This window comes from Suillus paluster (assembly GCF_016628075.1).
Source record: "Suillus paluster strain FC165 chromosome Unknown EDB91scaffold_25, whole genome shotgun sequence".
In the NCBI taxonomy this organism is placed as follows: domain Eukaryota; kingdom Fungi; phylum Basidiomycota; class Agaricomycetes; order Boletales; family Suillaceae; genus Suillus; species Suillus paluster.
The window spans coordinates 189,655-213,021 of record NW_024537585.1 but is presented as its reverse complement, the minus strand read 5'-3'; the positions used below and the strand labels follow the sequence as shown (position 1 = coordinate 213,021).

Here is a 23,367-nt window from a genome sequence, read left to right as displayed (position 1 = left end):
CTATTTGTCAGAGAATACCCATACATGTGCACTCACAGGTGGCCGGAGGAAGCCTTTGAGTCATCTACCTCATGACCCAGCTATCGTCACGATAACAGAGAAAGCACCGAGCCGAGATAAGTGGTTCAAAATTCGGTCTCAAGATTCAGGCATTCATATATTATTGTCCGTCGTATTACCTTGACCTTCCCGCATTTGTTGTGCATCTTATATTGATCAGCCACACATAACTTCAAAGCAGAAGAAAAATCCAAGTTTGTCTCACTATCGATGTAGACAGGGGTAACGACTTGGTGTGTATAAAACAACCTCGGCACCTGCTTACAGTGCACTGGCACCTGCACATTCATCGTGAGTAAATGCGTGATATAAAGGAAGAAACCCAATGTACCGGTAATAATGTCGACCAGCTCGTTGGTAATGGCGGCTTGGCGACCACGGTTGTATTGCATCGTCAGTCGGTCAATCATGTCTTTTGCGTTCTTTGATGCATTGTCCATGGCGTTACGACTGCGCACCGAAGCATTGTGTGAGAGGACGAAGAAGTTTGACTTATGAAACGTACCGGGCACTCTGCTCGCATGCGTGAGCCTCGACAAGAGCAGCATAGATGGCATTTGCAAGCGAGAATTCGGCGAGGTCCTTGGTAACATCATCCTCCATTTCGTATGCCCGGAATCCAGCTATACGCATATGAGTAACCAACCGACGACTTGGCTGTATAATGTCTCACCAGACTCCTTCAGCGCGGCCTCGTTTGCAACTTCAACGATAGCAGGCTCATAAGCAACAGCAGAGAGGAACTTGTTGTAAACGATAGCGATGCCGTCGTAGTTGGCATTGCTCTTCACAATCAAGTCGGCAACGCCTGCAGCGTCAGCGAAGGTAGGGATGTCACGACCAATTTGGTTGAAGGACATGGCCAAGTTCTTGGCAAGCACACGCGACAGTTGCACTTTAGACTTGTCACCGATAACCATGATGGGAGAGTCGGATTCGACGGGCTTCTCGGTGTCAGCAATGGCACGACGGGTAGCCTTGGACACGGAAGAGTGAATACCACCGCAGAGACCCTTGTCGGAGGAGACGACAATAAAAAGCTTGCGCTTTACAGGTGTTTCTGAAGGAGCATGTTGGAATATCTCTGGGCTGTTTTTGAGAATACGGGGGCGGATATACAGTCTACGGGACGCACCGGAGTTAGCAAGACCATACTCCTTGCCGTTCTGCATGGCGCGCTGCGCCTTTGCGAGCTTGGTAGAAGCAATCATCTTCATAGACTGCACACCACAACAAGTATCAGTGGTCAACGCTCAGAAATCATACCAAACCAAGGACGTCGGCGTACCTTGGTAATTTTCTCGATGTTTTTGACCGACTTCAACCGTAGCTCGATTTCACGCAACGTGGCCATGTTGCGGGCAGTTTTTGGAGCAGCTCCCAGCGGGGAGGGCTGGGACGCGATACGGGCAAGCGAACGCCTTGCTAACATTGAAAAGTGGTCAAGCTTGGTGCGCGACCGAATTCCGAGCATCCAACAGCTTCACCGACTTCCGGCGATATCCGAGCGGAGCTTAAATACAACCTGCCGATCGAGTCTGATCTCGGCATCACTAGAGTCATAATCTTGCTCATCGTACTTATCAACGAGCAAGCACATCTTAGACATCGACCACCATGGCAGCAGAACAACCATTGTTCGATCCCTCGCTCAAGAAACGCAAGAAGAAGGCCGTAGCTTTCACTGAGGACCCGCTAGGTCCTGAAGCAGATCCTACTACACCTGCACCAACTATCATCGAGAACACAACTACCAACGGAGATGTCGTCGACCTCGGCCCTACCACCCTCCATGAGCAAATGAAGCGAAGTCAAAATGGCGCAGCAGAGAGCGTTGATGTTGTCGATGAAGTCAAGGAAGACGATGACTTCAAGGCCATGTTTCCAGAGGGCCTCAAGAAGAAAAAGAAGAAGAAGGACATTCCTATGGACCTCGTGAGTGTCTCATTCTGAGACCATCTTTTGCGATTTTTACATTGGGCGCGTTATCAGCCCGAAGATGGTTCAGGAGCATCGACTCCAGCTGCTGCACCTGCCCCTGCTGCTACCGAAGATCTTGACTTCTCTGACATCAAGAAGAAAAAGAAGTCCACGAAGAAGAAGGCAATGGAAGACTTCGAGAAGGAGCTCAATGAGGCAAAGGCAAAAGATGATGCTGATGAGGCTGAAGTTGACGATGGAGAGCACCTCAATGACGTAGATGAAGCAGATCTCGGGGATGACCCATTCGCGCGCAGCGAAGCACCTGCAGGCATTGACTCTGGCACAGAGCCATGGCTTGGGAGCGACCGAGACTATACTTACCCAGAGGTTTGTGCATTTGCAGTCATACCTTCCTTCCCCATATTAACGTACATCAGCTCCTGACACGATTTTACGCCTCGCTCCATGCCGCAAACCCATCATTACTCACTTCCACCGGTAAACGATACACCATCGCACCACCCCAAATCCTCCGTGAAGGTGTTCGCAAATCGATCTTTGCAAACGTCGCAGATATCTGCAAGCGGATGCACAGACAACCAGAGCACGTCATTCAATTTCTCTTCGCTGAAATGGGTACCACCGGTTCGGTGGACGGTTCAGGGCGTTTGGTCATCAAAGGTCGTTTCCAACCTAAACAAGTCGAGAACGTATTACGTCGTTATATCGGTAAGCTTAACAGCATCTACACTTTTTCTGCGCAGTGCTGATATTATTCAAGTCGAGTATGTGACATGCAAAACATGTAAATCACCCGATACGCTCCTCACAAAGGAGAATCGTATTTTCTTCATGTCCTGCGAGTCCTGTGGCTCACGTCGGTCAGTCAATGCGATCAAGAGCGGTTTCCAGGCCCAGGTTGGCAGGAGGAAGGCAACAGCGCAATGAGTTATCGTCATGTTACCAGGAAATGTATTGCTACGTTCATCGTTACATTCATTATCATCATCATACACATCGAACCCTCAATACATGGTCTGATTGAAGAAGCACGAGGTGAATACTCCATAAAAAGCCCAATGGGGAGTGAACAAGAAAGCCAAGAAAAAAATCACTAAAAATCCATAATGTATAGGCTCGTTGAAACGTTACGCAATAAGAATGCTGAGGGACACAAACCATCCCTCATGGATCGAGATCCCCAACCTTCGTCAACACTAGACGGCGTTTTTTCTTCGGGGGCTGCACCGACTTTGGCGTGACTTCCGGTGCACTACGGCCTGTGGCATTGTCGTCAATGCTAGCAGCGGGTGTGAGAGGTGGCTCGGTCCTCTTTGCGGGAACGGTAGGTGTTGCAATCGCAGGTAATGGAACTGAGGAAGACGAGGGCGTCATCATGTATGTGAGGGGCACAAAATTGTGTTGCGCGATGGACTGCAGTTGTAATGCATATTGTTGTGTGTGATATGCAGGTAAAATTTCATCAAAGATCACGATCGTGCAGTATCCATCTCGCGACGAGAGTATAAGGCACTGTCCATCAGGAGACCTATCCAGTAGTTTAATATGGACACCAGCGGCGGAAAAAGAAAGGACGTACCACGACGCATCCGTAAATTCATCATAGTGCAATTTCGTAAGCATACAGACAGGACCAGATTGTTGGGTGTCATAGATAGCAACGGCATCCATTGTCAGAACAGCATACAGCATGCGGTAAGGCAACGCAAACACGGATCCAGTGTTGGGTGGCGTAACTGCTGGGGTAGAGGGCTTTGATGGCGATGGCGTGGGAGGCTTCATCGACGATGGAGGGATAACTGATTCGGGAGCCACAACACGAGGTGTAGGCGCTTCGACATGTAGGGGTAAGTTCCTTTCCACCTTCGGAGACGGTGCCAATGCATCCTTGTGAGTTGCAGGTGCCGTGGAAGGCCCACAGATATCAACAGAAATAGACCCATCCCTGCCTTTCTCCAGTGTTCCTGTCTTGGGCTCGTTATGACCGTCTACGCCAAGTATATCTTGTCTCAATTCATACAGCACAGGAGAGAACTTGACAGCCACGCTAGCCTTCTTATGTCCAGGTAACTGGGCAATAGGAGGACGGGCAAAGTTCGCCCTTGAGTAAATGAACACCGATGACGCCGATGAAGGGTTCATTTCACTTGTAGTAATCGCAAGCTTGGATTTACGCCCGCGAGTGGGAGTTTCCTCAGCCTTGGGTTTGTTAGTGATGATGCTGGGGTCCTCGAATTGCCCTGCAGGAGTTAGCAAGAGGCCACCATCAGGGCTGAACGTTAAACGGCGGAAGAAGTTCGTGAAACTTTCATCTCCGTAGAGCTTGATGGTCGACCATGTGGGCGAAGGAAGTGCACGGATTGCAGGAAGGGGTGGCATAGGTGAGGGGGACCTTCCATATCGCGCATGATGCGCAGGAGAGCCGGGTGCATTAGATCCACTGAATGAAGACCGTCTCGAAGAAGATCTCTCAATCGGCGGAGGAGGAAACATCGATGTAGATGGAGTGCTGACTACTGACGCAGTCGGCGTCGGAGGGGCGTAGTTACCAGAGAAAAGAACATCCTCTTTGTGCTGGTCACTGACAGTAGACTCCACATCACTAGCAGCAGACTCGTGTCTGTAGGACCTTGAATGGCTATGCGAGCTAGGGGTGCGACTGTGATTGTGGGGGTAAGACATTCGTGTGTTCTTGCCCACAGCATGAGCCTCGAACGTGCCCTGCTTGGTCGAGATCCGATACACGTGCATCGAACGGTCACTGCTCTGCGTGGCAATGTATTCGTTGAGCGGGTCCCATGCTACGCCTTGAACATAGTGATTATGCTCAGCGATCTCATAAACGCATTTGCCTAAGTCAATGAGCCTGTATTCCTCACAACAATAACGCAAGAACTCACCGTCATTGGGAGAGAATACGCGCGCACAGTTGTCCGTGCTACCGGCTAAAATGTACTCCCCAGTTGGACTCCAGGCAAGGTCATACACCTGCATCGTCGTGCACCTGTCCCAGTTTTTATTCTACCTTGATCTTGAAACACGCATGAAAGTAATCTTACCTGAATGTCGTACGCGGCTTCCAGTACTCCTTTTCATATTGCAATTCATCTGCGCTCAGATCACTGCCATACGTGGCGGCCTGCGGCGTGCTGGTAGGTGCCCAAATGATGATCATGCCGTCTTTCAATAAATTCGCGTCAAATACAATTGACAAAGTATTTTAGATTCATACCATCTCCAGCAGATGCAATGAACTCCCCTAAAATCGCGTTAATAAAGTACGAAGCGCGTGTGCAAAACGCGTACCGTTAGGAGAAAACCGAACAACATTCACAGCAGCCGAGTGTCTGCTAAGTGTTGCAAGATATTCCACCCGAGCAGGTCGTGGTGCAGCACCATCTGCACCTTCTGCTAGAGACGACGGGAGAATGTTCGGATGCACCATCCATATCTTTTAGAGTCCGTGTCGGTCAGCGCGTTGGACGTGTCCGTGCGAGCTCACTCACTCTGACATGGTTGTCCTCGCCTCCTGTAGCCAGCCTATATGACTGCGCAGCAAAATTCTTCTCCTGCGTTGGACGCGCCTTTTTGAACGGGACAGGTTGAAAGTCGCAAGTAGATATTGGCTTTGAATCATGCCACCGAATCTCGAGGGTGCGGTAACGCATTTTTGGATGTTCTATGAGCGCTGAGAGGGTGTTTGGTGGTAGAATGAAGGATCCTGAGCGCTACAGGAGGAGGAACATCCGTTCACGATTGAATTTGTAACTAACAGTAACACGGATCGGAATGAAAGGCTCCTTATGTACAAAACAGACCAAAGTGTGGCCGTGGCCGACTCGCACGCTCTTGTCTAGACTCGTATTGTATCAATTACAAAAATAATGTGAAGCAGCAGCATCACAATTCAAAGCAGCATCCTCGAACGAATCTTGGAGCTCCCGATCAGCTTTCTTTTCCATATATCACTTCCAGATCCCTCAGATCGTGCTGCAACACCTTCGTCAGGTGCTGCAAACCAGCTTGCTGATTGGACAAGATCTGCAGTGTGCATGTCAGATTCGACTCTCAGAATTCATAGGTGAAAAACCCAACCTGAGCGATCTGCTTGAGGCCCTCTTCGTCGACGACCGTCCATTCAGAAGTACCGTCAAGTCCCACTTTTCTGCCTCTTTCGCGGGCGGCGTTAACAGCGCCTACAAGCGCCCACAGCTCATTCAACTTGCCTCGCATCTTACTCATCCCACCTGGTCTTTTGATCTCTTCTTCGATCTCTTCGAGCGCCACCCGCAGCGCTTCTTCTTCGGGACGTATGGCCGTGGAGCGGACAGTAGGTAACATCAAATGCATGTGCTGGATCAGGCACAGCAGGCGGTGTTGTATTTGAGATTGGATCGACTTTGCGCGTTGCAAACGAGATGCGTTGCTGTCGTTGTGTTTTGCAGATAATGATTCCAGTCGTTTCTTCAGCTCCTGAAATACAATCAATCAAGGGGGCTTTTGAGGTGTGAGAAATCGCTACAAACCATCAAACCTTTCTGCTGCTCCGTGGCTTGCCTCGATTGTCCATCTACACGCTGACGTAGATCATCAAAACCGACTGCCAGAACAGGCACCATGCTAGAGAAAACGTGAGCACGTTGATTGGCGGATGAGTCGTTGACCATACCAACTGGGATCAGGGTTATCGCGCACCGCGCGTTGCCAAAGTTCCTCGTTCGTGGCATTCGCAGGCCTGCCAAAAGCGCTCACTTGTGCTGGCGGAACGAGATTATAGAAATAATGCTGTCTGATGGGTAAGCTCACGATAACTATAAATTGCATGCGACCAACCTGAAAGCGACATCCTGGCGAAGCTGGATCCCAGGCTTGTACAATTGCCTGAATTTTTTGCTCAAGCGCTGCATATTGTGACTGAGGATCTTGTTGTTGTGCAGGTGCAGTGCTTCGTGATGCGAGAAGGGAGTTGGCTGCTGGTAAACCTAGCGTACTGCCAAAAAGCGCTCCAGTGGTAGTGCTCTGTGCAGGTTGGTTCGTCGAGCCAAACAGGGAGCCTGCTGGTTTCTGCTGCTGGGACTGGCTGAATAGCGAAGGGGTAGCGATAGGTTGCACGGATTGACCAAATAGGGATGGGGTGGTCGAGGTGGTGGTCGGCGCAGTACCAAAGATATTCGCTGGATTTTTATTCCCAAATAACGGGTTTGAGCTCGCCGTCGTACTGCCAAAGAGGCCTCCTCCAGTAGCTGGAGCTTGAGCCTGGGTGGTCGTGCTACCAAACAGTCCCCCTGACGCTGGCGCTTGCGTACTGGTACCGCCAAATGTGTTTCCGCCAGCATTTGGCTGAGTCGTCGACGTTCCAAACAACCCGCCGGTACCAGTTGCGGGCTGTTGAGTCGTAGTATTTCCGAAGAGATTACTACTCTGTGGTTGCTGCTGCTGTTGAATCGTAGTACTTCCGAAGAGACTACCACCCTGCTGTGGTTGCGGCTGCTGCTGGGTGCCTGCATTCCCAAACAAGCTTCCAGCAGGTTGAGGTTGAGTGGTCGCGTTCCCAAACAGACTTGTTCCCGCAGGTTGCGACTGCGTGTTTGTACCCCCAAACATACCGCCCGTAGCGGGCGGCTGGGTAGTTGCCGTGTTACCAAACAGACTACCGGTTGCAGGTTGCTGTTGTTGAGTACTCCCACCTGAAGCTGGTGCTTGGGTGGTAGCACCGCCAAACAGGTTTCCGCCAGTGGTTGGCTGAGTCGTCGACGTTCCAAACAGCCCACTAGTACCAGTAGCGGGCTGCTGGGTCGTAGTATTTCCGAAGAGACTGCCACTCTGTGGTTGCTGCTGCTGCTGCTGGGTCGTGGTATTTCCGAAGAGACTGGTACTCTGCGGTGGTTGCTGCTGGGCACCTGCATTCCCAAACAGGTTTCCAGCAGGTTGATTCGACGTGTTCCCGAACACACCTGTTGCCGCAGGTTGCGTTTGCGGCTGCGTGTTCGTGTTCGTACCCCCAAATATATTATTTGGGGCGGGCTGCTGGGTAGTTGTGGTATTACCAAACAAACTACCAGGTGCAAGTGGCTGTTGTTGCTGAGTGCTGGTATTCCCAGTCGCACTGGTCCCTGCAGGTTGTTGCAGCGTCGTGGTATTCCCAAACAAGCCCCCGCCACCCGCCCCTGCAGTAGTGCTCGTCGCCGTACTAGGTGTTCCGAAGAGGGTTGTGCCGGACGTAGATGGCTGGTTGGAGGCATTACCGAATATACTGCCGCCCGTTGCCTGCCCAGGCTGCTGCTGGGGGGTTGCAGTGCCGAATATGCTTGGGATTTGGGCACCAGTTGTCTGCCCCGGCTGCTGCTGGGCATTTGTGTTACTCGTTGTTTGCCCAGGCTGTTGCTGGGCGTTCGTGTTACTGAAGGCATTTCCGGAGAAGAGTGACATATTTGCACGCTTTTTGTGAGCTATAAAGCAGGAGGTAGTCCGAGGTTGGGTAGTTGAACAAGACAGAGTAAGTAGTCACTCACCTCACCTGACTCCCGGAAGATGCAAGTCGATTACACGCGATCCCGACCTTGACACTGGCAGAAGAAAACAGGTGGTGCAGGTGGTGCACGGCTTGGGATGTACGGTGTAGAACAAGGATGAAACAAGCGGCAGATGGGACACAAAGCACGATGATAATCCGATGGACGCGTTCGGCAGTTTCTTACTTTCACCCAACGCTCACTTTCTCAAGCTCAGATTTGCGACTACACACTCGAATCACGAAAAAACAAACAAAGAACCTCATAAGAAGTGGCAACTAGTGTAACATATAGCTGCACTCTGTGCGAACAACATTCTGTTCACAAAGTCTGACCAAAACTGAATCGCACAAAGGCTACTCGGCAAACAAGTTGCATTCAGGACAAACAATGACCATGGTGTGCATGTGAATAGCTAGCGACTGGCGTGACTTGCGAAAGCCCGCGAGTTACGATAGTCACACCGATATACCGGTAAGTGTTGCGTGCAGGTAGAAATATCATGCAATGGTGCATAAAAAGCATGCGTCATGTAGGGACATGTGGTGTACATGTAGTTTTGCTATGTCGTCTCCCAAGCACCACAGATATGAAAAGAAGCGATCAGAACTATGTCGCAGGCAGTCAGCTCTATACGCAGCGGGCATCATGAAGGGACATACGCGAAGGGGCTGGAAGAACCACTTGTTCTTTCCAGTCTGGTAACGCTCCTCAAGCAACTTTTTGATGTTCTTCCGTGCATCCTCCCGTTGTGATGGCTCCTTGAAGGTCTCAGCAGCCACGGAACCCTTCAAGCTCTCCAACTCCAGAGCATAACGCGTGGGGAACAGATGCGAGTAGTTAATCACCTAAGACATACGCTAAATGTCGGCTCGTGTCTCCATGTCGTAGTCCATGGTGCTCACCTTGATGAAAGGCTTAACGCGGCTTCTCCGCTGCAGCTTCTTGGCGCCCATAGTCCGCGTAACTTTTCGTGGGTAGCGTTCGATGCCAGCAACGATAGCGTGGGGGTATGGCCGTTCCTTGGTTCCCTCATCGAGTTGTTTAATAACGACGACCTTCTTGCCTGCCTGGCGGCCCTGCAGGACGATGGCGACCTAAATCATACGAGAGAGTTAGAATCACAATGACATCGGTGACACGTATGATGGAAGCACTTTTCCGGGCTTGTAAACTAGTATGAACGGTCAGCCTTTGGCACTCGTAAATGACATGGATTCTGACCTTTGGGCATCTTGACGTTGGGCGGCGCGGTGAGGATTGACTTTGCTGAATAGACTTAGGCGAGGCAAGCCATCCGGAGATTGCCGGGTATACTATGCAGTTCCAACTTAAGGTTCACTATACCGCTGAAGGTCTCAGATTGTCCTTTGTTTCTCCTAGCTGCCAGCCTGCCAATGTCATCGCTGCCGTGGGCTTTTCACAAATATAATATGCAAGACATCTATAACATGCGAAAACGTTGGAATTCCAAACAGACGAGAATCTTGTCCTCTTGCACGACCACGCAGTATCAATAATGTTTGTGACGCTCTACATCCTTTATCACGCGCTCGCCATGTTTGGACATCTATTCACTCTTCTCTCTCCATTGTGGTCGACTCTCTGGCACGTGTGGAGGTGTGCCATCGATGCTACAACGTACTATCCACCGGCGGGGCGGAACATCGTCGTCGATATCGTCACCTATATTTGCACACTCCTTGTTTGGTCGACACTCTTAGGATCTATCTTGATGCGGAAAGAAGAGGCTGCAAAGCGTGCAGCATCATCTGCACCACCACTTGTAAACTTGTTCGCTTTTCAGGTCGTTCGCCATTCCTAATTGGTGTGCTCCAGCGTGTTTCGTTGAACCAAGCAAATGAAACCCTTGAGACCGCGCGAAAGACAGTGCACAAGGCAAGGGACGAGCTCAATGAGATAAAAGACGCCTCCGCCGCCACAGCAGAGGCATTGTTGTACTTGAGGAAGGCTGGGAAGAACATGCTCGAAATACAGCAAGCGCTTCTGGAGATGGCCGACATCTTGGATCAACAAATAGACCGACAGTTTCCTCCCGTCAATTCGGGTAGAGCGAGATGAGTGCGTCAGTTATCCGCTGGCTCGTTCGCTCTGCAGTACTTACAGGCTCATATTTGAAGCAGATATGATTTGCAGGGTTTGCCAGTGGTTTGGATAGAGAAATTCTTGTGTACATGCGACATCCAATTGTTATCTGCCAGTGTAGTTTGTAGTGCCCATCGACACAGCGTATATATGAATTTTCTGTTGGGTTATAGTCGTCATAATCCAACTGATAATTCTTATACACGCTGTTTTGGTATGGGGATAGATACAACGAGTCTCAAATTAGACACCTGCATGAACCAATACGATCTGCTACTCCAACCGAGTCTTCTTGCGCAACATATGATCTTCCCCAACGGTGTGCGATGCTCCCGCATAATATAGAAATGACGACTGTCTCCTTCGTCTATAGTTTGGCTAGTTCTCGCCCCACGTTTGCAGTCCAATCTCCCCCGGTCATCGTAAAAACCAGAAACACAAAGCATCTATCACACCATTGATATCGCATTGTGAAATCCGGAGAAATGCATCGCCGCAGCGGATGAATCGTCTCATCGGTGTTCGACTCATTCCCCACGGTGATAAGGCAAGCCGACAAGAATGCAAACTCCGAATGCTGCAAGTGTATTTGTATGATGCCCCAGGGCACCAAAGGCCTGTCGTGCACGAAGAAAGACTGAAACGGTTGTCGGAGTTGAAGAAACTAGTATTCAGATCCAGTAAGAACCATGAACAAAGTGTCATCGGAGATATGTGTTGCCTATCGCGACTTTAGGTAGAGGAGTATCTCGACCCAGCATAAAAGTAAGGGGCTTATCGTGTCCGATCACCGGTCTCCGATACGCGACAAGTTGGTCGCGACTCGCCAGTGTCGAGCAGTGGAAAGCCCAATAACCCGTATTGTGTACCCGTATTGTGAACCGAGCACCAAGGGATTGCGCGGTGTTCCGCGTAATTTTAACTTGGCGCAAGTACAAGTAGGTGGGCAGCTAGTCGCAGTAGTAATGCGACATGATATTCTGCCCATACCTATTTTGCTATTCGATTGAAACTTCGGGACATCAGATAAGTACTAGTACGACGAAGTCGAACAAAATCCTCGTACTTCCTGCACAGTACCCGAGTTGTTACACACGACCACCAGTTGAAACATATATGTTCTCTTGGAAAGCAATTGGAGTCATGTTCGTTATTGTGTCGTAGTCAGTCATGACTTGGAGCTTAGCATGATACTCTCGAACGCTCAGGATGAGGCGTGGTCCGAGTACAAACATCTGCACGAGCGAGAAAATTTGGAGAGCACCATAATAAATATCGGTTCCCACAGAAGACGAGTCCTATGGAAGTGATGAATAATGGTTGCATGCACATATGAGTGAAACGCACGTACCAAAATTGCTGGAGAGGAAGAACCGAGGTTGAAGCAAGAAACAGCAGCAAAGCTAGCACGTCGAAAACTTCAGTGGAAAAGGGTATCGACATTCCTTAAATTACGAGCTCACCATGCAAAGTAAACCACATGAGATTTTATTAACACTGTGAAGCAGTCCCCGACGGTCCGTCTGGTCGATGAACGTGGCAATTCACGGAAGTGTTTTACAACAATCCAGACTGCAAGACACAATGCGAGGACCTCCCATATTGTGCCGAGTATCCAAGTCTCCGCAGCCTGAACCCTGTTGCTTCCCTGGTAGATGCACTGATAGGTGCCGGAGAGGACGAGCTCCTCTATTATTCATCTCATGAGCCTGATGTGCTTATAATTTTATTCATAATTAAAGCTTACCCCCTGAAATATAGCTGCTCTGTTTTACGACAATCACCGTGCTGGCGATTGTGAGAGCTAGGAAGATTACAACGAGAAAGACAAGTATCTTTCTGGATCGTTGATACATGGCATGTAGCCGAGCGATCATGATGACTTGCATGATGTTTTCGTCAATCCAGTATCACTGAGGTATTGCAACTGACTAGCTCACCGCCCAACATGGCATTTACAACTGCAGACATCCAACATAGTGTGATATTCATAATATTGCCTGAAAAACATAATCAGTAACGAGCCTAGGAAGACCAAATACTCCAAACAAACTCACAGCTGTTTGAATTAGTATATTGAAGCAACACGTTGGTCGATCTCACTCACCCCTACATAGGAGTGCAGTCAATTGGAGGAGAATGGTAGTATCAGCGCAGGATACTCACATCATCTGTCACCGAGACTGACGGAAGACTCTCTATATGCCGCCTGTGAGAGGAAACGAACAACATAGTATGTGAGGAGACATACGTAGTATGAAGACGCTGATCATGAGAGATGGCTTATTAGCGCAGCAACAAATTGTTAGCCACCGAACATACACGATATATGGTATTCCACCATAGCGCATCTAGAGTATTTTTCAGTCAGTACAACTTGCCAACTTCGCTTATAACATTGGGTGCGCACACCAAGAAATAAAACAGTCATGATGGACCAACGTTGCCTCTGCGCCGAACAAGTTATATTGATATCTTCTTCTTCTAAAGTTCTTATATGGGACGCTGCTCACCCAGACTAGTTCAACCTATAAAACTATGCTTAATTAGTCGGCCGGTTCGGAAATGAATCAACCCACCTCTTGTCCGAAAGTTAGCGCTGGTGATACCATAAGGATATCAATAATTCTTTAACACTATCTTGCTTACCCCAGTCGTATACCACCGCAGCAGAGGCGGCAACTGTGAAATCAAAGTTAATATTAGATCGAGACTCATCACCGACGCCATCCGACTGACTCTCTACGCACCTACAAAATAGCTGAGAATGCGATATGAATTGATTTGTGGCCATCAACTGGGATCACTTGAGACTAGGGTCATGTCCGAGGGATTTGGCGACAGAGCGGCGATTCTGCGAATGCGGTGGACGTATAACTGATGCGCGTTCGAGCTAGATATAACACCACTCACATTCTTACGGCATGACACCGGAAGAGTCAGACATGTGAAATTGGATGAGTATGTAGGTCCAAACTCTGAAACACGAACAGGCTGTCTCAGATAACTCACTTCCTACCCCGGTGCCAACACCCCCCACCTCGAGCACACACCTCATGTCGAGTCTCCCAATGTACCCCTTCCTCTTCCCACTGAGTTCTCAGCAGGATGCAAAAAAATCGATAAGGTAGCATTCTGATGCAAACCCGATATAAAACACAATAGTACACTGAATCCATTAAGCAGTTGACGGCATTGGCGTTGCATCAATTTGCACAGCAAGGTGATGTTATCTCATTGATCGCCTGTAATTGGTTTGGTGAGGATGCGAAATTCTTAACAAGCCCGTGTCGCATGCACTTACTTCCGCTCAATGATGCGCCATTCTGAAGATGGTACCTACTCAGAAGAGTTTGAGATCGTTGATTTGAGGAAATTTCGCTCGAGTCATCAGTATTGATGTCTTGCGCGCCTGCAGCGGGAACCTACGTTGATGTTAATTGTCCACACAGATAAAAAATGCTTATTACTACGGAACAGCACTGTCCAAGTATTCGCCATCCCTGACTTTTATGCGAGATCTGGTACAATCTGAACAAGAGTCTTCACAGAATAAATGACGGATAAGTAACAACACAGACAAGTATGTTGGAGTCCGAAACGTCCGAGTCAGTGACGACAGCCGAGGAGTAGGATACAAGCGTAATCGAAAAGGGCTCGAGCGAGCGACACTTTGACGTCGGCTCCAGCTCGTCCATATTGCAATGTCTCGTTTGCTACGATACGTATATTTTTCATCTCTATGCTAACTTACCATAAAGACCCGTTTACATTCGTACGAACATCTCGATTCTCAGCTCCTTCAGAGACTGAGATGTAAGCCCCAGTTATTTTTCCTTTACATTGCTAACGAGTCGTAGATATATTGTTTTCTATCAGCGTCCCGTCCCGCTCGTTACTATTCACTTTAAAGTAACCTTCGTGCGTTGGAAACAGGGAGTGAGGCATTGCTTCAAGAGCTGGAGCAGCACAAGGGGAAGGGAGTATGAGGTGGGCCATCCTGCCGAGTCAGGCTGCATTTCCAACAATAAATAACTCGCGTCCTGCATCGCTCGGGCGGGTCACAGTGGCAGGACCATGGTGCCAGGAGGATCTTCGAGTGTGACAAGAAGGCTTAGCGGGCGGTGTCGTGAACGGTACCTCGCGTAGTAGGTACTAGTTGGCTGAGCTTAGCGCCTCAGCACCTTGTTTCTGTTCCCCACTTGGACTCGAGTTACTTTGGACTGTGCGGTCAACTCACGAAAGTGTTTCACGTAGGATCTCTTACCTGGTTTGTTCTGTTCCGACGCCAAATCATCAGATACAGTAAGGTCAGATCATGATGGACGGCCATCCGCTACATTATAAGGCGATTGACAAATTACAATGCGACTGTCCTTCGGCAATGACATGCCCGAGCGTCCAATTCTATATTTCTCGTTTCAGCCCTGAGTGCAGCATGGTGTTGTGTATGAATATGAATTAAGTACGTACATTCCTAGTCTCCCCTGGGCAGAATGATGAAGGTCGTCTCTTCTCCACTAAGCCTGAACCAAGTGGAGATTATCAGACTTGAAACACGCGGTTGATAGGAACATGCTGTCAGCGGCGTACCGGTAGACAAACCTTCTTAATTTTTTATGATGATCTGCGCGTCACGCATTCATGAACGTTCTGTTTCAGGAAATAAATGGAACGTCCTTCTGTAGTCTTCAGACTTCTTTAAATTCCAGGCCGTAGGCCTTCGTATATCTCTTACAATATTCAGTGGCCCATTATCGATGATATTGTCTGTAGCACTCATAATTAGCCTGACCACTCCGTCAACGTACGTTACATAACAGTACTACTTACTAGTATCATTGCAACAAAACTTTAGTTTTCAATTAGCTGAGGAAGGTTAGAATCTCGTAGGCGACAATCATGACACACCTAGATACATAATAGACAAAACTTATGTTTATGCTATATTGCGCTAACCTGACGCGGCTTGAGCATGACGGTACTAGGTACCAATGAATCGCGCGCCAACAGGCATCAACCCGCACAGGATTAGAGCATGAGAATACTTCTGTGACTCTGCCATTTGCATCGAGGTTCGGGACATGTTCGGCCTGTCATGTCAACAAAGTGCCTCCGTTTACATCGAGGTTCGAGACATGTTCAGCCTGTCTCGTCGGCAAAGTGTCTCACAAATTTAGCGACGGAACGACTCAAAAGTTACGCGGACGCTTCAACTCATCACTGACACCTGTCAGCACCTGTCGTGATCGAGGATTCACGATCGCCTTCGATCAGCAGAAGCGGCAGAAAAGATAATAATTATGTAGTCTGGAAATTGACCAGTCCAGTTGGTAAAAACTAGTCAAAGTAGGTCGAATGTAGCACTCCATTACATAAACAGCGTAGCCATATAAGCGATCTGCACGAGGGAGCAACAACAACGCAACAAAACAATAACGTAGGCGGATTTGCCTGGTGAAGGTGAAGAGAGTTCAAAGCCGCGGAGGTATCATTAATGGACTTCGAACAGAAAAGAGTGGAACGTGTGCAGGCATGGAGCCGAACACCGAGCGAAATGATTGTTCCCTTATAGGTAGACGTTGACTAATTATTGCAAGCGTAAGCGCATGGATACGAGAATATCAGAGAACAAACGTACTGGGACTGCAACCAATGTTTATGAGGCCGTTGTATTCGTTGTTCTCACAGCAAACGGGTTCTTGGTTGCTGATGGTAGAGGAATTTAATTCTCGCATGATGAAACATGCACTGCAAAAACTCACCAGCTGGCGCCACTGCCAGTTCCGACGGCGGTAATGGGGGAGCAGCTCATACCGACAGAGGTACCGACAGGGACGAAGACGTTCAACAGAGACAACAGCTCATCGAGTGTGTCGCTCTTCCCACACTCTGCAACGGAATCGCAACACTGGACAGAACCAGTGTTACATTGGCCAGTGCTCGACGGAGAGGTGCGTTTGGCGCCTTTGGGATGGATTAGAGCGCGTCGACCTACAGAAAACGGTATACATACGTTCAACAGGGGAAGCCCGACGAGCGGGGGCCATGGGAGGGAGACCACGCGCCATTCTTTCGCCGTTGGTTTCAGCGCTTACTACAGTAGCAGCTACGGCCAGAGCAAGGACAGACGCGAACTTCATTATGTTCTACTTTGTTTCTAGAGGGGTACGAGGGTACGAAAGGACCAGACAAGAAGACAAAGGAGACTTAAGGAGAGTTGGTGAAGGAGTGGTTGGTTTGATAGAGAGAGAATTTTATAGGGCGGGCAACTAATAGGATGAATGGTTGAATGAAAAGAACCGTCGCTTACCGAATTCAGCTAAATACCTCCGACCAGGATCTAACGGCATCTCCATAATCGAAAATCTTCCTAATTTCGTGCGATCCGATATCGGGTCAGACTGCAAGATAACAAAACTACATAGAACAAGTGTACAGTGAACACATGAAAAGAACACCCTCCCCACCGCCATTTCACCCAACCATGACATCTAACCGGTCAAATGTTTTTAACAGAAGCCTGTATGTAGCCGAGCGCACGCTTATGGCTGAAGAAAGTTTCAAATGTGAACGTACACTAGGCCCGTCTCTCAGATCACGATGGCATAACCGGTAAGCATATATTATTCAATTCAAATTCAAATAATAATTACCCATGCAACGTTTGGTCTGGACGCGCGTTCTATCTCCTTCAAAATTTTCATCAATGGGATTTAGTGACGAACGTGCCGTAAGAGCTCGTAAGAGCCGGAGGCCAATGATGCCCGTCCAGGAGTACAAGGGAGCCTATAGAGATCCTAGAAATACCGGCAAGATAGAACGCTCCATGGCAGGTCCTGACTCTGGCAAGCGGCAAGCTCCGTGGCGCACTTACACCGAGACATATCGATGTCGAGGCGATGGCGGATATTCGGCAATCTATTCTTGTGAAACGTTTTACAGTAGATGCGGCAGACATGTCATTCTGCAGACTCTTCTGCATGCATCACACGCGTTTCTGATAGTTTTCTGATGCCGGCATAACTTGGCGCGTTTTTTGAATGATGTAAGTACCTGTCGGGTTGAGTTAGCCACAGGATTCTAGGCCTCCTCCGTCTACATCGCATACTTATTATAACCCTGGTCTTTACAGGCTACTCCTTCCCTTAACGATGGACTCATCAATCACTAGCCTAGGGACTTCGAGTTCTCGTTACCGTCCCTTGCCCTGTCGAGTTCATGGTTTTAGCATTCGGGCTGCCAAGTAGCGGTGTATTAATACCAACATCATGGCTTGGGCGTATGTATGACACCCCTTACTTACCAATGGCAAGCCCGTCTCATAGCACTTGGGAGATCAAGGGGCGCGTAAGGGCGCATGCCCTAAAGATGACGTCTTATCGTCTTACAATTGGTATTTCCCGCCGGAATTGATGTCCGCACAATTGATGTCCGCCAAGCCGATTTCGTTCTCAGTTCACAGCCTCCCGTGACCTCCGTCCCTGAGGTTCAAATCACGGCCGACTGGTCTGGTTCTTCCCGTGGGGCACCGGGCGAGTCGTGGAGGCCGCAGCTATGAGTTTGACATTGACAGCTCACGTCTATCGCCGCCGCTTGCTAGCAATGTTTGCATGCAGGGTGTTACTAACAGCGTCAAAGAGTTGGCGGGGAAATGAAAGAAGTCAAAAGGACACGTAACGTCTCTTCAATGATGTACACGCTCCACTACACGCAGATCACACCCGTGGCGATCGAAGGTGGGCACTTGGTTACGACCTGACAGATTTGAAAACTGTAATCTCGCCTATCGCAACTTATTTGAGAGTTGAAGACGGTATTATCTCATCAACACCTTAGTACAAGCTGATATGAGCGAGCAACGAGGAGCCAATGCAGACGTTATTATTACCTTTGATATGAAACGAGCAAGGAGTGAATACAGACCCAATTAATTGTCGCAATTCAGTGAATGCCCCCTCGTGATCGTAGGCTAGTATTAATGAGGTCTGTAATCGCTCCTCGATGCTCGTTTCATAACAGCCTAGATGATGGAGGGTGTTGAGTAGATATTACCGTCATCGACGTACTTGTAAGAGCAAAGGCGAGAGAATTCAGCGAATATACCCTTAAATCGATTTTAGGCTAGTCCCTTCGCTGAGCTGCGGAATATTCCTCTCCTAGTACAAGAAAGGTTGGACGGGGGTACAGGTACTTATGACAGCGCGAGAATGCATGGCGGTAAATGATGGAGTACAGAAGACGAAAATTGCGCGGGGGCCCGCAAGGACCGGACACCGTCTTTCTATCTAACGTTTCTCGATGATCGTTAGAGGGTCAAAATAGTCAACAATGGAATTGTAACCCATTGGGACACACCAGGGCGTACCATGGCAGTAGGATATTTACAGACTGCCCCTGGGCTCCTGTTATAGTGTCACGATGCTTGATAATGCTAAGATTACGAAGGGAAGTAAATTACAAATTGCGCGAAATAGATGCAAATGATAACCATCAAGTGTCAGGTCGGTTGTCTTGCGGGAGCGAAGGATCTGTAAAACTGTGGTTGCACTTGGTACAGACGAAGAATAAAATCATCCGGGTCTCCTTCCGTTTCGACTGGTCCTGGTAGAAGACAGCGCTAGAGATGAGTAGAAAGGCAATATCAGTAAAGGCGAGCTAATTTTGTCGACATCGCGCACTCGTCTTGGCCGCAATGCGGACATGTAATATTTGAGTGTGCCTGACAGAATCAGATGAGATGGTATAAAATGATGCTGATAGGTAAACTGAACCAATGTAGGATCTGATCCAAGGTCCGTCGTGATTCCTACTTGTTCCCTGTTGGATTTGAAGGTCAGTATGGTACAGAAATAAAGTGCTGAAGCAAATAAAGCACTTACTTGGTGACCGTTAACAAATCATTCCTATAGACACACTTATTCTCGCCGATCTCCTCTTCATTACATATTCTGCAGGCGTAGACCATGATGCGACGTCCAGTGTCGGCTTTTGGATAAAGCAAATTATTGCATTCCGAGCAGAAGTGGAGTGAAGCCTGCGTGTAGCAAGGATTACCAGAGCATAAAAACGGTGATAAAAAGACAGCACGGGGGCATGGAAGATAATTAAACGCGTTTAGCAGCAAATTGCAGCAAGGGAGGCGAAAGACAGACCATCGCAGGTATCAGACTGAGTAAGATCGAGGCAAGATGAATTTCGATCTCCGACAGCGCGTCGCGACATTTCTATTCCGAACTCAAGACAACGGACGGTCCGAGATCAAGTATTTGGCCATCCCCGGCTCTATCGCTTTACATGATTTGTTAGGTGCTCGACGAATTTTTCATGAGCCTTCATTATTGAAACGTGGTATTAGCAAAACGTACGTTCAAATGGATCTATGCCGGTCTATGGATACTACGGATATGCTTTGCGCTTCTCGGAACTGGGTACATTCACCCAGATGAACACATGCAAAATGGAGAAGTTACCTCAGGTGAGTCTGAACCTCGTGAGCCTCTTGCTACTCTAACAATAGAGCCTGAATTATTCAAGGCGACCTCCTAGCATATCACACCATCCGTACTTGGGAATGGTCTACGGCACTTCCTCTCCGCTCCATAGTACCGGCATTTACGACAACTGGAATCCCTGTCTGGTTTGTTAAGTTCTTCTTAAGCAGTGAGAAAATTATGCTAGAACTACGTCGTATGTCTCATACGACCTGTTTAGAGAAACACTTGACACAGGGGGTGCAGCCTGCGTTGCTTTTTCGATTGGAACGGTTCGCCTTCTTGGTCATATCTGGGCTTCTTGGTATATCGTCTGAATGCGTCTCTGCAGTTCATGAAGCTCAACATGCCTCAGATTATAGCTTAATGAATTTAGTATCCCCGCCAAGTGACCGACGACTAGGTCTTCTACTTTTGGCATCATCTCATATCACAAACACGTTCCAGGTTCGACCATTCTCGAACTCTATCGAGGCGGTGCTCGTCGCTTTGAGCCTCGCGCTCTCGCGTAAGATAAACTCAGTTAAGACGGTGGAGAAGGTCAGTTTGTGCCGTTCACGACTTCTCGAAGTTCTTGATCCCTAACTTATCGGCAGAGTTATTTTCTCCATTTACTAGCCATAACCTTCGTGACCGGTATATTCACTCGCCCAACCTTCTTGATATTCGGGGCACCTATCGCGTATCAGGTGGCGCTTCGGACATTTACATGTGCCGGAACTGCAACCAGGTGGCTGCGCCTTGTTGTCCCACCATTTTTCACTGCAGCAGTTGTATGTGCTGCATTTCTGGTGGCGGATACCCTCTATTTTCGAGGCACCCTTGACGATCTCGTGGTGACACCTGTTAATTTCCTCAAGTATAATTTTTCGTCCCATAATCTGGCAGAACATGGACTCCATCCACGTTGGCTGCATGTTTTTGTGAACCTTCCGATGTTGTTTGGCCCCTGGGTCCTTTGGCTAGCGGTGCGCGCGATCGTGGACTGTACCACATCGTTTGGCGAGAAGAATGGCAAATCATTTGAAGTGGATATTCTTTGCCCGAGTAAGGGCTCGTATGCAGTAGCACTCGCAACCGCTAACGGGTTATTCGCTCGCAGCAATCATACAAATGATCATTTTGTCGTTGACTGTCCTTTCTATGCAACCTCACCAAGAGCCTCGCTTCTTGGTGCCTCTTTTACTGCCTATCATCGTCTTAATAACAAACACCGGACGATTGGCCTGTGTTGGCAAGGCATTCTGGGTATGTTCACACATTGTAGTCGGTCAATGGGGCTAACAAATGTATAGGTATCCTGCTCCATCTTCAACTTGGTGCTTGCGGTTCTATTTGGAATTTTGCATCAAGGAGGCGTAGTGCCCTCCCTATTCCACCTCCATTCCGTGGTTGCTGATGCCTCCCTTGGTACGCGTACAAGCATCATCTACTGGAAGACGTACATACCCCCACTCCACTTCCTCGGCGTCGACGGACGAGGTTGCTTCACTTACTTCTATGCAGGCATGATTACTGACGTGGTCACTCAGATGTCACATCTGACATAATTTCTTTCACTGATCTGGCTGGGGCATCCCAAGATGACTTCGTTGCGTCCATCAGTGCTGGTGACTACAACAGGACGTTCATCGTGACCCCTGTAGCTATGTGGTCCACGTTACCTCCTGCACTTACGAACTGTATGGAACTAGACAAGGCCATTTTTCCGCATCTCGATCTTGATCATATTCCGGAGAGCATGGATGCAGGTGTGCTTGATGGCCTTCGTTTAGGGGTGTATACTTTGGCACCCAAATGTATCTTTGTTTGATTTATTGATGTACTGCATAGCGAATGCATATAACGGTGGATGCTGGTGGAGGGGCTGGGCGGTGGCCCTCACCGACTGTAACCACCACAGCACGATACAAATGTTTTCTCGGCGATTCGTGAACATGGTTGCCGTCGCGTGATAGAACATCTTGATTTAAGACTATAATCTTCGTGTACTGACTCCGTTACAAAGTATTAATCACTGATAATAGATGCCTCTCTGCACAGACTCGACGCATAACTTGAAGTAACGAAATACACGACGAACTTCCTTTTCCTTTTCCCTCCCGAGTTCCAATTTATGTAGTGGCCAATCCGCTGCATATCAATTCTCCACGGACAGTAACCTGCACTACTGAGAGCAACTGCTCAAGGATACCCACGTCAACGTCGTCGGGCGTCTGAAAGTCTACCACTCGCACGCTGCAAGATGCAGTGGCTGCAAGCGCCGCCATAAGACAATCAACATTTTCCTTGACTCCCCCACCACAGTCAATTTCTGCAACATGGGAAAACGAAGTCTTCGACAAAATCGTCCCTATCACGACTTCGAGGGGGAGAGTCATATTCAAGGCAAGAATGCGTTGCAGAATGACCTCTAGCACCAGAACTTGATGCAATTCCATCCACTACGATGGTCTCCAGACGAGGGGAAATCTCTGAAGTGGAGCATATGGACTGGGGGGAAGCGCTGTGGATATGGAGGTGATGTAAATTTTTGCAGGTAAGAGCAGCTGCAGGTATGATGTCAACCGGCCATTCATCGTCGATGCGTAGGCGACGGAGATTCGGTGCATTGAATCTGATGAAAGTTGACCAGTTACACTCCAAGGTTCTCAACTGAGATGTGTCGAACTTATCCATCCATTCGTATGCGCTTGACACACCAAATGCCGTTTCCCAGCGCCTCCTCTCGACACAAAGGATCACGAGTAGTGGAGGATCTACCTGTGCGGAACGCAACATTCGTGGGGATGTAATGTAACCACTATCGTCACTGAGGCGGTGTGGGGAGGAGGAGCGTTCGATGTAGAGGGCGAGAGGGCGAGAGGGCGACTGCCAGACTGGGTGAGCCAAGACTGGAGCAGAGACAGAAGGAATGGCTTGAATGCTTTAGCGAGTCGCCCGGGAAGCGCAACTTTGATGCGCGACCAAATGCTCGTCGTTGCATGTGAAATGACTCTCCAACGGCGACACACCCGGGTGAAGGGTAGGGATGGGCTGGAAAAATTGGCCGAGACAGTATTTTCTCCAATAAAGAAAATACTAGAACAGTCTGGCAGACCGTTGACGGTGAGCAAGAACACGTCCTGTAGAAGTTCCTCGGGCAGCCAGCGAACGGGGGGGTCCTGGGTGATTCAGGTTAACGGGAGAGACTTCTGAATGTTCTGAATGAGTGGATTCGGACAAAGCATCGATTCGCCGCCCTGCAGGTG

General features: G+C 48.8%; 10 protein-coding genes across 10 annotated transcripts; 3 read left to right on the top strand and 7 right to left on the bottom strand.

Annotated features, from left to right (window-relative positions):
• Positions 1 to 226: 226 nt before the first annotated feature.
• EDB91DRAFT_1132583 (ATPase, F1 complex, gamma subunit domain-containing protein) lies at positions 227 to 1,515 on the bottom strand. Its single transcript, XM_041318696.1, has 6 exons — positions 1,349 to 1,515; positions 1,196 to 1,280; positions 734 to 1,144; positions 566 to 683; positions 392 to 510; positions 227 to 338 (listed from the first exon to the last, which is right to left on the bottom strand). The coding sequence occupies exons 1-6, from the start codon at positions 1,490 to 1,492 to the stop codon at positions 322 to 324; spliced, it is 894 nt and encodes a 297-aa protein (XP_041177272.1). The 5' UTR covers positions 1,493 to 1,515; the 3' UTR covers positions 227 to 321.
• Positions 1,516 to 1,546: 31 nt separating this feature from the next.
• Positions 1,547 to 3,034, top strand: EDB91DRAFT_1132578 (eukaryotic translation initiation factor 2 beta). Its single transcript, XM_041318695.1, has 4 exons — positions 1,547 to 1,995; positions 2,053 to 2,370; positions 2,421 to 2,712; positions 2,765 to 3,034. Exons 1-4 carry the CDS (start codon positions 1,678 to 1,680, stop codon positions 2,929 to 2,931), a joined length of 1,095 nt encoding a protein of 364 aa, XP_041177271.1. The 5' UTR covers positions 1,547 to 1,677; the 3' UTR covers positions 2,932 to 3,034.
• EDB91DRAFT_1132577 (WD40-repeat-containing domain protein) lies at positions 3,035 to 5,803 on the bottom strand. The gene is made up of 7 exons (XM_041318694.1): positions 5,511 to 5,803; positions 5,311 to 5,455; positions 5,237 to 5,263; positions 5,064 to 5,184; positions 4,905 to 5,008; positions 3,584 to 4,856; positions 3,035 to 3,532 (listed from the first exon to the last, which is right to left on the bottom strand). The coding sequence occupies exons 1-7, from the start codon at positions 5,670 to 5,672 to the stop codon at positions 3,169 to 3,171; spliced, it is 2,196 nt and encodes a 731-aa protein (XP_041177270.1). The 5' UTR covers positions 5,673 to 5,803; the 3' UTR covers positions 3,035 to 3,168.
• Positions 5,804 to 8,755, bottom strand: EDB91DRAFT_1132573 (nucleoporin complex subunit 54-domain-containing protein). Its single transcript, XM_041318693.1, has 6 exons — positions 8,517 to 8,755; positions 6,838 to 8,453; positions 6,674 to 6,789; positions 6,531 to 6,624; positions 6,100 to 6,477; positions 5,804 to 6,045 (listed from the first exon to the last, which is right to left on the bottom strand). The coding sequence occupies exons 2-6, from the start codon at positions 8,431 to 8,433 to the stop codon at positions 5,950 to 5,952; spliced, it is 2,280 nt and encodes a 759-aa protein (XP_041177269.1). The 5' UTR covers positions 8,434 to 8,453; positions 8,517 to 8,755; the 3' UTR covers positions 5,804 to 5,949.
• Positions 8,748 to 9,849, bottom strand: EDB91DRAFT_1132570 (60s ribosomal protein l27). Its single transcript, XM_041318692.1, has 5 exons — positions 9,741 to 9,849; positions 9,674 to 9,690; positions 9,422 to 9,613; positions 9,179 to 9,364; positions 8,748 to 9,125 (listed from the first exon to the last, which is right to left on the bottom strand). Exons 1-5 carry the CDS (start codon positions 9,748 to 9,750, stop codon positions 9,120 to 9,122), a joined length of 411 nt encoding a protein of 136 aa, XP_041177268.1. The 5' UTR covers positions 9,751 to 9,849; the 3' UTR covers positions 8,748 to 9,119.
• Positions 9,850 to 9,894: 45 nt separating this feature from the next.
• On the top strand, positions 9,895 to 10,936 carry EDB91DRAFT_1132566 (uncharacterized protein). Its single transcript, XM_041318691.1, has 3 exons — positions 9,895 to 10,302; positions 10,356 to 10,598; positions 10,661 to 10,936. Exons 1-2 carry the CDS (start codon positions 10,036 to 10,038, stop codon positions 10,596 to 10,598), a joined length of 510 nt encoding a protein of 169 aa, XP_041177267.1. The 5' UTR covers positions 9,895 to 10,035; the 3' UTR covers positions 10,661 to 10,936.
• A 365-nt stretch (positions 10,937 to 11,301) lies between these two features.
• On the bottom strand, positions 11,302 to 13,519 carry EDB91DRAFT_1347029 (uncharacterized protein). Its single transcript, XM_041325906.1, has 13 exons — positions 13,362 to 13,519; positions 13,272 to 13,304; positions 13,202 to 13,221; positions 13,136 to 13,150; positions 13,033 to 13,071; positions 12,874 to 12,973; positions 12,785 to 12,820; positions 12,563 to 12,622; positions 12,370 to 12,504; positions 12,086 to 12,311; positions 11,974 to 12,025; positions 11,689 to 11,920; positions 11,302 to 11,634 (listed from the first exon to the last, which is right to left on the bottom strand). Exons 1-12 carry the CDS (start codon positions 13,414 to 13,416, stop codon positions 11,711 to 11,713), a joined length of 981 nt encoding a protein of 326 aa, XP_041177266.1. The 5' UTR covers positions 13,417 to 13,519; the 3' UTR covers positions 11,302 to 11,634; positions 11,689 to 11,710.
• Positions 13,520 to 15,901: 2,382 nt separating this feature from the next.
• EDB91DRAFT_1132550 (hydrophobin) lies at positions 15,902 to 16,996 on the bottom strand. The gene is made up of 4 exons (XM_041318690.1): positions 16,639 to 16,996; positions 16,388 to 16,589; positions 16,264 to 16,331; positions 15,902 to 16,208 (listed from the first exon to the last, which is right to left on the bottom strand). Exons 1-4 carry the CDS (start codon positions 16,763 to 16,765, stop codon positions 16,192 to 16,194), a joined length of 414 nt encoding a protein of 137 aa, XP_041177265.1. The 5' UTR covers positions 16,766 to 16,996; the 3' UTR covers positions 15,902 to 16,191.
• Positions 16,997 to 19,115: 2,119 nt separating this feature from the next.
• On the bottom strand, positions 19,116 to 19,780 carry EDB91DRAFT_1237285 (uncharacterized protein; the record flags this gene model as incomplete). Its single annotated transcript, XM_041321566.1, has 5 exons — positions 19,116 to 19,242; positions 19,304 to 19,344; positions 19,397 to 19,442; positions 19,505 to 19,659; positions 19,778 to 19,780. 5 exons carry the CDS (start codon positions 19,778 to 19,780, stop codon positions 19,116 to 19,118), a joined length of 372 nt encoding a protein of 123 aa, XP_041177264.1.
• Positions 19,781 to 19,816: 36 nt separating this feature from the next.
• On the top strand, positions 19,817 to 22,396 carry EDB91DRAFT_1132523 (glycosyltransferase family 22 protein). Its single transcript, XM_041318689.1, has 9 exons — positions 19,817 to 19,926; positions 19,981 to 20,100; positions 20,160 to 20,285; positions 20,337 to 20,420; positions 20,472 to 20,656; positions 20,713 to 21,163; positions 21,219 to 21,364; positions 21,412 to 21,598; positions 21,649 to 22,396. The coding sequence occupies exons 1-9, from the start codon at positions 19,920 to 19,922 to the stop codon at positions 21,927 to 21,929; spliced, it is 1,587 nt and encodes a 528-aa protein (XP_041177263.1). The 5' UTR covers positions 19,817 to 19,919; the 3' UTR covers positions 21,930 to 22,396.
• The last annotated feature ends 971 nt before the right edge of the window (positions 22,397 to 23,367 follow it).